General features: G+C 50.4%; 1 protein-coding gene across 14 annotated transcripts in view; it reads left to right on the forward strand.

Annotated features, from left to right (window-relative positions):
* Ccser2 (coiled-coil serine rich protein 2) overlaps positions 1-4862 on the forward strand; it is a 136951-nt gene extending 132089 nt beyond the window's left edge. For 10 of the 14 annotated variants that reach the window (XM_063233713.1, XM_063233710.1, XM_063233712.1 and 7 more), the window contains one exon: positions 326-4862. In XM_063233713.1, coding sequence (XP_063089783.1) covers positions 326-1147 — 822 coding nt within the window. In that variant the 3' untranslated portion in view covers positions 1148-4862. The remainder of the gene's footprint in view (positions 1-325) is intronic. The other 4 variants (XM_063233716.1, XM_063233717.1, XM_063233720.1 and 1 more) reach the window with 2 other exon arrangements.
* Positions 4863-10786: the final 5924 nt, after the last annotated feature.

The raw sequence follows: 10786 nt of genomic DNA on the forward strand, positions 1-10786 counted from the left end.
GATGAATCTGTTCAGGCAAGAATTTTTTTTTAAGACCAGTCAGTACTTTTTAAGTATTTTAAGGGTTTTCTTTTCCCCTGTTCAGTTTTGGCCTTGTTTAGCATTTCCTGCCTGTGTCGTGTTTTTGTTTGCATTACCACTCTCTCGTGTCTCGTGAATTGGCTTGATATTGCAATTCATGTTTTACTTTTAAGAAGCCACATACTTTCTGTTTTAAAGCATAGCAAGTACCAGCAGATCCTATATGAAACTTTCGACTTACGTTACTTCTGGGTGCCATCACTAAAGGAAATTGTCACTAATGTCAGTTTTTAAATTTTGACAGCCTCAAGTACTACAGCCTTCCAGCAGCCTTCCCAGACCCACAGACCACGCCCAGGGAAAACTAACAAAGCTGCCACACACAGAGGCCCGCAGTGAGGGCGCGGCCCAGGGCCCGTGTCAGGACAGTGCGCAGCCCGATGGAAGCTGCTCCCGCGGCTCGCAGCAGGAAGACAGCCGCGGCTCGAAGGACCGGCCTTGCCCCGCCAGCCTGCAGCTCACGGTGGACACAGCACAGAGTACACCTTGTGGCGCGACCTCGGACAGGGCCATGCACACTCCAGAGCCTCCCCACTTGGAAAGGAATCAGAGCACTGGCGCACAGCTTGTGCTGTCTTCTCACCGAACAGCTGCCCAGTCAAGCGCAGGGGACCAAGCTCCGGGGGCTGGAAGAGACCCGTCTCTGTGGGTGGGCTGCCCGTCACAACCCAGGTCCGTGCAGCTGTCCAGGCCATCCCTCTTGAGCTCTGTAGCACTTCCTCCACACACCGCATCCTCTCCAAGTAAGACTTCCACTTCTGAGAAGTCTCTCATAGTCACACCATGCAGTTCACCAAGACCTCGGCCACTATCTGGCCAAGCAAGCCTGACCAATCTGAGTTTGAAAGCATCTAAGCTCCGTCCCCCTTCCACCTCTTTCAAGCAAAAACAGATAGGCAACCCCAGCCCTCGACTAGAGCCTCAGAACTTCCAGGCCAAGACAAGCATCCCAAGGCCGCTAGCACGGCAGAAAGAAATCATGCAGACTCCAAATGGCAATTTGCATTCTGGGGATTGTTTGGCTTCTAATCGATATTCTCGTCTTCCTAAACCAAAGATATATTAAGTGCATAGCCAGCACCTGCCATTTGCTGTTCTTTGAAAGTCTGTTGTGTAATAGCTTTATGTGCGGTTTGCTACCATGTTGGAGGTTCTGTTGAAAGCCTGCAAATCTCAAAATGAAGTCGGGGGAGTCTGCACTAGTTGGGCTTCTCCACGTCGTGTCCTGGCTGAAGTACACACCACGGGAGCACGCTTGTCTCAGGTAAACACAAGTCTGCTGACCATCTCGGAGGCCCTCGCAGCTCCAGTCACACTGTCCGTCCCTGCGCATTGTGAAGGTCGTGATGTCCACTGAGCGGGCAAGAGCTGCTTCGCTGATTCTTCCTCCTGTGGCCTGTGCCGCTGAGGTGTCAAGCTCACCCCAGGCACTGTCCCGGCAGTGCAGCTGCCATCACCTGAAGATGTGGTGGTGACAGAGGTGGTCACCTGCGAGCGAGCAGAGCTCTGGCCAGTGTCTGTGCATTCTAACGGCTATGCAGAAGCTTTGTGACAAATAAAAGAGATCAGGCTTTACTGGGAGCTCTGTGTACGTTTCATTTTCCCCTGCTGGAATCAGCAAGTTTTACTAGTTTGTTCATTTCCAGAGGGATTGCCCCGCTGAAAGTGTTCAGTATTGTATATAAGCCGTTACACTTTGCTTTAACGTCTTGTTCCTCATACACACATTACTACTGTGCTTGTATTGGTACTGGCAGTTGTGGAGAGCTCGTGGTACACCTCGAAACCCATTCCTAATGGGGATCTGTCTGTAACGTGTGTTGGTGCTAGAGTTCTGCTGACAGTTCAGCTTCGAACCCTGTAGACCTACCCTACCCATCATAGCTGATTTAAGGTTCCACAGCATATATTTTAAATTAAGTCTTTATTATAATATTTATATTTATTGATTCTGCTAATATCCGAAGACTGGAATAATGAACTTGAAATATTTGCACAAAACTTTGTTGGGATACAAGTATCCCACACATAGAGACTTAAAGTTTATTTTCTATAGCAAAATAAGTTAAAATATTTTGAAAAATTAAAATGTAAAGACTCTTGAAAAACAATTCATAACAGTTTTGCTTTTTTGAGTTTCCTAGATTTCTCTTTTCAGTTGGTGCATGTATGAATGACAGTCCCTTGAAAAGTAGATTTGGGAAGGAAAATAGGACGGTACAGGGAAATTATGTTTTATTAGGAAATATTTTAAGAGAAAAACGCTCCTTTATTTTAACGTGCTGCCCAGGTAGCTGTGGAACCTCCAAGCCATCACGCACGCGCACCCAGTCACGATTTGGGCCAGCTGTCAGGCGGTGGAGGAAATCTGCCCTCTGTTCTCTTAGGTCACATCATCTTTAGGCTGGTTGTCCGAGGCTAACTGAATTGGAATTAGTCTTTTTAGACAAAATATCTTAAAAGATCAGTTTATGTTTTGATTAATCAAATATATATCAAAAGAAATTCAGTCCAAAAAAAGCACTCGAATTTCTAGGGATTTCTTTAAGAAATGTGCATTCCTGAAGTTACCTGCTCTCTCTCAGCAGAAAATAGCAAGTGCTTGAGTGGGGTTGGCAGAGCGGTGTGTGCTCCATGTGGACGCAGGCTTCCTTCCCGGGGCCACCTGCCTGCAGCCCCAGGAACCTGGTCCTAGACTGGCTCCAGATGGGCGGCATGGCTCAGTGTGGTGTGCAGACTCCTGTGCTGCGCGGTCCAGCCCTGCTGGCATAGAGTCGCAGTGCTCTGAGCCGAGCTCTGCCTGGGGACGGAGCCGGGCTAGGCGGGCACTGCTGGGAAGGTGGGGATGCGGTCTCTGACTGTCAAGGAGACGGAAAGCTGACTTCATGGCTGGCAGGTTGGGTACTGTCTGACTTCTGCAAAGCAAATTGTGCTGGTGAATTACTCAGTGGGCTTCTGGTTTGTTTAGAAGTTTGGTATAGAGCCTTATGAAATATCATTTACAAGTTGGCCTTATCCTTAGGGAAAACTTTTTACATTTTTATTTTTAACCCCCTAGTCTAAAAAAGTGTCTATATTGCCTGTAACATAAAAGTATTGACTCCAGTATTTATGCCTTTGTGCTGTTTTTGTTCTCTTTGGTGAACCTGCAGAAACATTAGCTCATGGATGGTTCCACTTCTCTGTACCTCTGTTAGGCCCTGCTCTTGGCAGAAGACAGGGTCATCAATATAATTATGAAGCGTATTTAAGAGCAAAAATATCTAGACTGCTCATACAAGTAACAAAGTTTTTTTTTTTTTTTTTTTTGCAGTTTTCTTCAATAGCTGCAGTGTCATGCTGGTTGCTTAGTCAGTGTAAGTCAGAAGTGGACATGTGCATCACCAGGCCCAGTCATCAGAGCCTAGCCTCTTGGGCTGTCTGTCTGTCTGTCACTTCTGTAGATCAGCTCTGGCCCAAGCCTCCCTCCTGCAAAAGCTGAGGTCACCGATTCTCGTAGTTACCGTGGGGTCAGCAAAGACCTGGAGATGTGTAAATTCACAGTCCTGAGGAAGAAGTTGCCCTGGGTGGGTTTGTTTCACATTTAGGAAAGGGGAAGTTGAGAGTATGCAGAACCATGGATTTGGCTATTATAGGAGCACGTGTTTTTTCAAAGACAGCTTGGCCCGAAGGAGTTTATACGTCTAGCTAAAGAGTATGTTAAGGCAGTAAACAAAGGACTACAAAGTCACGTCATTTAGAATGTTTCTAATACCTGCGACCATCTAGCGTTTTTCTTTTGGAGTCTCATTTTCACTTGTGCAATATTTCCAGGCATCTAAGACTACTGTGCATTGTATTATATAGACATTAGGGGACTTACAAAGTATTTTAACAAGTAAAATCTGGATATGAAAGAATATATCAGATTTGCACTTTAAAAGAGCTTAACTGCTTGGAGTTGTGCCTGAAATGCCAAGACGCCTCCCCGGTGTGGCTTAGTGGAGTCTGGCCTTGTTGCTGTGTGAAGAAGCTAGCGGTGGAGCCCCTCCAAATTCTGTCCCCAGCGTGGCCCTCTGCCATTAAAAAACCACGTTGTCCTTAACCGTTCCGTTGTCCCTGAAGTCACTTACTCACGTTACACAGCGAAGAGAACGGCCCCCCAGGCCTCTTCCCAGCCTTGCTCTGTGGCTGCTCTCACAGCTGCGCCCCGGGGTGCACTGGGGCTGCCAGGGCTCAAGGCTCCGCTCCTGCTCCTTGGCGCCCCACCTCTCCTCACGCAGGGTCCTGTGGCCTGTTCCTTCAGGCTGCGCCGCTGCGTGCTTGTGCACACATTGGAAAATTAATTATAAGACACCTTAGGTTTCTCCTTGGGGATGATGGCCTTGCAACTTAATTCTGATGCTCGAATTCTGTTTACTCAGTGTTTTTACATGTTCTGTTCTGTTTTCTATTGCAGCCATTTGAGAATACGTTTGTATAAATGATTATGGAGGTTGGCGCCAATGTACAACTAGTTATTAAAAATACATGTCTTGTTGGGGGGAAAGTTACCCACATTCTCCTTGGTAAAGCATTGCTAGAGCAAACCAATGCCCTGAAAATTTATGGTCTCTTAAATCACGACTAAACACAAAAGTAATACCCACAGTATTGTTTTCCACGTTGACTTTAAAAACTGGTTTAGAGTACATACTGTACATTAGAACTTGCTTGTAAAGTGAAGTGTAAAGACCAGATGTAAAGTCTCTTTCATGAAAATCTTGGCATAGTAGGTAAAAATAAAGTTCGTAATTACAAAACTTTTCTTGGTCTTGGACTGTGAGTTCCATGGTTTACATGTTTTTGGATAGTTTTTCTCCACAAAGATAAATATCTGTTCATTTGCTAATTACTTTTCAAACTCTGATACCTTTTTTTTTACACGCTCCCCTCTTACACTTCACACTGAAATCCCTGATGACGGAGTAGAAATTTGAACATTTTCTTGTGTTTTCACAGATACTGTCAGTGACCTAGTACCTCACTTTTCACTCACATTTCTGCATTATCCTAGGAAAGTCCTGGGACGTGGCTAATGAATTACTGAAGGAAGCACAGTAGCTTAGAAAGCTGCACAAAGGAGAAGAGCTCACTATTTAGCAAGTGTAACTGCTTTTAAACATCAGGAACAGAATTCCTGCCAGAAGAACGAGGTTCAGTCAGTAAAATTCTGCATCCTTTGGGGGCCAATTCACTTTACAAATCTTTTCAGTTTAGTCAGTGTGATGGGTGTGTAACGGCTGCTGCAGTGATGGTTACGCGTATGGTGGGGATGGTGAGGGGAGGTTTATTCCTGGGAAGCTGGACTAGGACTCTTACAATACCTGTGTGAACTTTAAGGCCATCTGAGTTATTAACGAGTGCTTGTTTTTTTTTTTTTTTTTCTTCCTCAAATCCACTTTGTTTCAAAGAAAAAAAAAATCTCCAAACCTGTCAAGTCAGAGCAGCACTGACACACACACACACTTAGCAGGCTCTTCTTGCAGGCCTCTGGACGCCTCCATGGTCACCCCGGGCCCTGCTGGTATGAGCTGCGTCACAGAGGCAGGCGTGACCTCCCGCAGCGCTGTGATGTCGGGGTTCGACCCGTCAGCACGGGCACTGCGTCCGCGTTTTGCTGAGCGGTGTTCCGCTGGTCGTCACCCAGCAGGCCCACCTGTGTGGTCTACAGTGCTTGTTTATTGCCAGTCCACTGCTAACAGCATCCATGACTGAGTCTTCCTGTGCGGCAGATGACTGGGTCAGGAGGCAAACCCAGGCTGCAATTGTTAAGAAATGCCCAGCGGTTTTCCCAGCTGGCTGCGCTGCCCTGTGTTCCTACCAGCGAGCCGTGGGCATCCTTAGTCCCCCACCCTTGCCAGCTTTGTCCTTGGTGCCAGCCATCCTGTGGAGGTGGAAGTGGTGTCTGCTTTAGCCGCTCAGTAGCTATGCATGCTGCCTCTCTGGCCGGTCTGTTCAGACCTGCGTGCGTTTCATAGGGCTGCCCACGCAGCTTGGGCTCTTTGTGTTTTCCAGATAGAGCCCTTGATCAGAGGGCTTTTCCTCCACTTATCTTTGTATCATGGGGCGTACAGAGATGTTCATTTTTCTTTTACATACTTCTTGTTCTTAGTATTATATCCAAGAAATCTTCGCCAAGCCCAAGGCCTCGAAGGTCTTCTCCCCTGTCATCTTCTGGTAGTTGTGCCCTTTAAAGCCGACCCATTTTGGAAATGTTTGCTTGTGGTGCGAGGTGAGGGTTCACATTCATCTCACACGGGAATATCCAGTTGGCCCTGCACCACTTGTTAAAAAGGCCGTTGTCTGCTGTTCACTGTCTGGTGTACTCAGTGTTTACGAGGGAACACATTTAATACAGGACACAGAATTTACAGGGTAATTTATAATATTCATCCAAAGAGTCAAATGCCCAAGAGCGCAGGAGAACTGCCCACCCACTAGACACCCAAACAACCCAGCTGAGGGCCTGGATCCCACGGCAGCATCCTACATGAGTCCAGCTGAAGACCTAGCACCCACGGCAGTGTCCCACGCGAGTCTATTAAGGACCTGCACTGCGAAGGCCCAAAGGACAGCGGCGGGAGCTAGAAAGTCTGCACTGGGGGTGAAGGAGCTGTGGCAGCAGGCGAGGGGTCTGCAGTGGAGCCAGCAAGCGACGCTCTAGGTAAGGACCAGAGCTCCCCCAAAGAGAGCTGCAGCCATCCTCAGTGACGGCGAGGACCCGAGCTCCTCTGAGGATGGGAACAGCCGAGTTCATATCAGGGAACCAGCGTGCCGAGCTCCTCCGGGAGGATCCACAGCAGTCTTCCCCTCCAGCTCTCCGCCTGTGCTGTGGGCAGCGATCCTCAGGTGCCCGCCCTTCCAGCCAGCACCGCGCTGACTCAGTTGCGCTGGGTGTCACAAGGTGACTGTTAGCGAACCCACCACAATGCTCATAAACCCCAGTGCCATTTTCTGGATGGCGAGTTCTGTCCTCCACCTCCACCTCCGTTTCCGTGGACAGCTTCGTAGTTAGGTGTTAAACTTAGAAGGTCTCGCACCCTAACTCTTGCTGTTTTTGAGTGGTTTTGAACACCCGTGGTCTCAGCAGGGCCCCGTCCCTACAGTCTTTTCTAATTCCATATACATTTTAGGGTCATTTTGTCAGGTTCTACAGACGTGTGAGCTGGGATTTCACTGAGGCAACCCCAGAATCTTTCGGGTTTGGGGGGGAAAGTCAATTTAACCACACTGAGGCTTCAGCCCACGAATGGGGAACATCTCTTCAATTACTTGGTGTTCTCAGCAGGGCAATTAAAGTTTATTATTGGTGGTGCACAAATCTTATACTTGTTAAATCTATTCTTAATATTTTATTCTTCCTGGTGTTCTTGTGAAGGGAATTACATTCTTAGCTTTTATTTTTTAGATTGTTTGGCAGCAGCTTATGTGTGAGGAAGTCAGTTGAGACTGTGCTGTTTGGCAGTTGTAATGCTCTCATGGGTCCCAGGGATTTGGGGGTGACGGGGTCACAAACTGCAGTAAAGGCAAGTTTCAGGTTTCCTCTCCCACCTTCCTGTCGGGGTGCCCAGCCCTGTTTTTACCCTGAGGCGGATCCTGCTGGAGCCTACACTGGTTCCTGCAGCCCCAGAGGACAGTGGCAGTGACCAGGAGTCCCTTCCCTCTGCAGGGTAGGAGGCGGTCACAGCCAGAGGCCTCTCCCCTAGGGCTTGTGGTGGCTTCTGCCCCTGCCTGGTTCTGAGAGCCTTGCTAAAGATTTTAAGTGATATATTGTGACTTTATCTCCCCTAGCACACCCTGCAGTAGGAGCTGACCCTGGGGCCTGATGGGGACCCCAAATGGTTATAATAAAATGTCTTAACCTCATGGATGGTGGAAATCGGGGGGGGGGGGCTCAGGATACAGCACAAATGTGAGGAAGGTGAGCGTGTGGAGTGTAAACACCGTGGTGCCCTCCACCACAGAGCTGCACCCCAGCTTCCTAGTTTAGTGTTCTGTATTGTGGGACAAGGTCTCACTAAGTTGTCCTGACAGTATTGGAACTTGTGACCCTCCTGACCCCGCCTCCCTGAGTGTTGGGATTGTGTGTGTTACCAGGCCCAGCACAGAGCCTGTGGTTTGAGACAGTCACCTTGCATGCAGCGCAGCGCCCACTCTCATTTCTCTAAGTGCCAGAAAACTTTCAGACAGAAGCGGCGGTCCGCGGTAGGGAGGCAGGATGTTTAGTGCTCCCCTCAGGCCTTGTCCCCTGGCTGCTTTTGCGCAATCTAAGCTACAAGTGGCGTCAGTGCAGCCACCTTTATTACTGCGGGCTGCAGGAGGTGCAGTGCGTCAGGGAACCTGGGTCCCATGGGGCGGAGCAGCTTCCTGCGCCGCTCGCTGTGCGCTTTGGGAAGAAGAATGATTCCTGTTCTTCCGGTGTTCGTTTGCCGCGGCCCAGGGTTGTTTCCGGAGGCTTCGGGAGGAGGAGACGCGCTTGGGCAGCGCTGCACAGGAGCTGCTGTCCACAAGGCGGCTCCCTCCGCCCCGTCTGGCCCGCTGCATCCAGGAGACGTCAGGGCCGCGCTTGCACCCCCAGCTCCGTGCGCCCCAGTCCGGTGTGCGGTGCTGCGGCCCCCGCCAGGGTGTTCGGGAACCGCCAGCGTCTCCGCCGCGAGGAGAGCCGGGAGAGCCGCCCGCCTCCCACGGCTGATTGAACCGCGGCTCCCCTTCGGGGCCCTTCCGGTCTCCCAGAACTCGGATCTGGGGATAGACGCGGAGGGTAGGAGCCGCGGGACAGCGCCTCCCCCTGGTGGTCAGATCGCAGACCTCCCGCCTATATGTCAGGCCTGTTCCAAAAAAAATGGTATGGGGTTTCTCCTTCAGGAGACAAAAACCAAAAATTACGAGACAGGACAATCGCCAAAAAGCGCGAAACACAACAACTACACTCTACAGTGGAAGAGTGGCCGAGACGATGTCATTGGAGAACGGACTTAGCTCCAGCTTCCTGGCAGCCAAGGCAAAGAGGGGAAACTGCTTTCTTTGTCCAATAAAAAGGATTTTTTTCTGTTTTAGTTTGTTTTCTTTTATTCTCTTTAAAATACGCTTTATTCCTTTGATAAGCTTTATTCTATTTTGTGTAATTTTATTATGTTTGATGGTGTGGGCAGCTATTTTGAAGAAAACTAGAGACATTATGGTAACCATTGTGGTTTTCCTATTGTCTTGTTTTGAAGTCCTGCATTGATTTTGTTGTTCTCGTCTGATCAACTTTATTCTGTTTGGTTTGGTTTTATTCTTTTTAAAATTAAAAATAAAAAGACAGGGCAACCCCTGTCTTTGTGAAGCTTGCAATCTGGTGTGGAAAGTAAGCCGGACGAATGCATTGAACAGGGAGTTTTCCTGTTCTTGAAATTTGTCAGTAATTAACAACGGCTCTGTGAACCGGAGGTGCCCTCAGTGTGGACATTCATGTACTGGAAAAGCCACCCGAAGGTCCCGGAGGAACCGAGGCCCCAGTTTCTGCAGGGAGCCGGGAAGGCCCTGCAGGTCTCCAGGCTCTGGCTGGGCTTCAGCTGCAGCGCTGGAGCCTGGTCTGGGAGGCCAGGCCCACAGCAGTGGTGCGTGGATTCTGGGGCCCACGCAGCCCACGGCCCCACTGTGGACGAGGCAGGTCCACTCAGGTGCGCTGCACGAAGATGCCCGAGGCTATAGAGTCCACACCAGTTTCCAGGAACAATAAAGTCGATATATTTCTGATTATTGTGTACTCACTGTATTTGGATTAAGTAAAAGAAATGTTAACGTGCATGCCATTGATTTCCTTTTGCATGTTCAGCTGTGACTCACTTCGAAGGCACAGCGAGGTGTCCAGGAAAGTGGGGTCCGTGCCCTTCACCTGCCTCTTGCCTCGGGCCAGACCTGGTGCGCTCCATCTGGGCCCTGCCAGGGGGGTACTGGTCCTCTCTTGGGTCCCAGGGTGAGGGCAAACGGGCAGGAGAGGAGGGGAAGCACGCCCGTCTCCCTGAAGCCCAGAGGGACGACCCCCGTTGGCCCTGCTCTAGAACTGAGCCTGAGGTTTCCTTTCGGGCGTGGCCGATACACGCAGGGAGTAAAGCCCTGGGCCTCACAGGGCACCCCCAGCCCAGGCTCTGTGCACACAGCCCTCGAAGGAATTGCGATCCCGGGAACGGCCACACGGGGGCGCGCGGCACCCGCATCCAGTGCTTGTCCTGGAATCAGACCCAGGTGCCAGGACTCAGGGCCAGCGCAGTGACCTCAGTGTCCCCATAGCCCTGGCTGCCCCACCTAGAAGCCTACCTGGGCCTCTGATACCAGCCTAGCGACGTAGGTGCTGGCTCGGGTTCTCGTTTGCAGATGGGGCCCCTGGAAAGTCTCAAGGTGCAGTGGGCACTGGCTCCTGGGGCCCCACAGAGCGAGCAGGCGGCCCTGGCACCGCAACACCCCGCCCCAAGAATCCAGATCTGCAGGGTTGTTCCTGGGCCCTGCTGGAAGCCCGGTCTCCTGGTCCCTTGGCTGAGCTCAGCACCTCCTTCTACAAATCGTCCAGGCTGGTGGCACTGCAGGGGGGAGGGGTAGTGCAGGGTCGGGGGGGGGGCTGGGGGCGACTCTCCTTTTTCACCCCCCCCACCACTGCCCAGCGACCACAGGCTGCTGCCAAAGGTCTGATGACCCTGGGTTG

The sequence above is a fragment of the Cavia porcellus genome, unplaced genomic scaffold (genome assembly GCF_034190915.1).
Source record: "Cavia porcellus strain 051 isolate PalLab524CR breed Dunkin Hartley unplaced genomic scaffold, mCavPor4.1 scaffold_23, whole genome shotgun sequence".
NCBI lineage: Eukaryota > Metazoa > Chordata > Mammalia > Rodentia > Caviidae > Cavia > Cavia porcellus.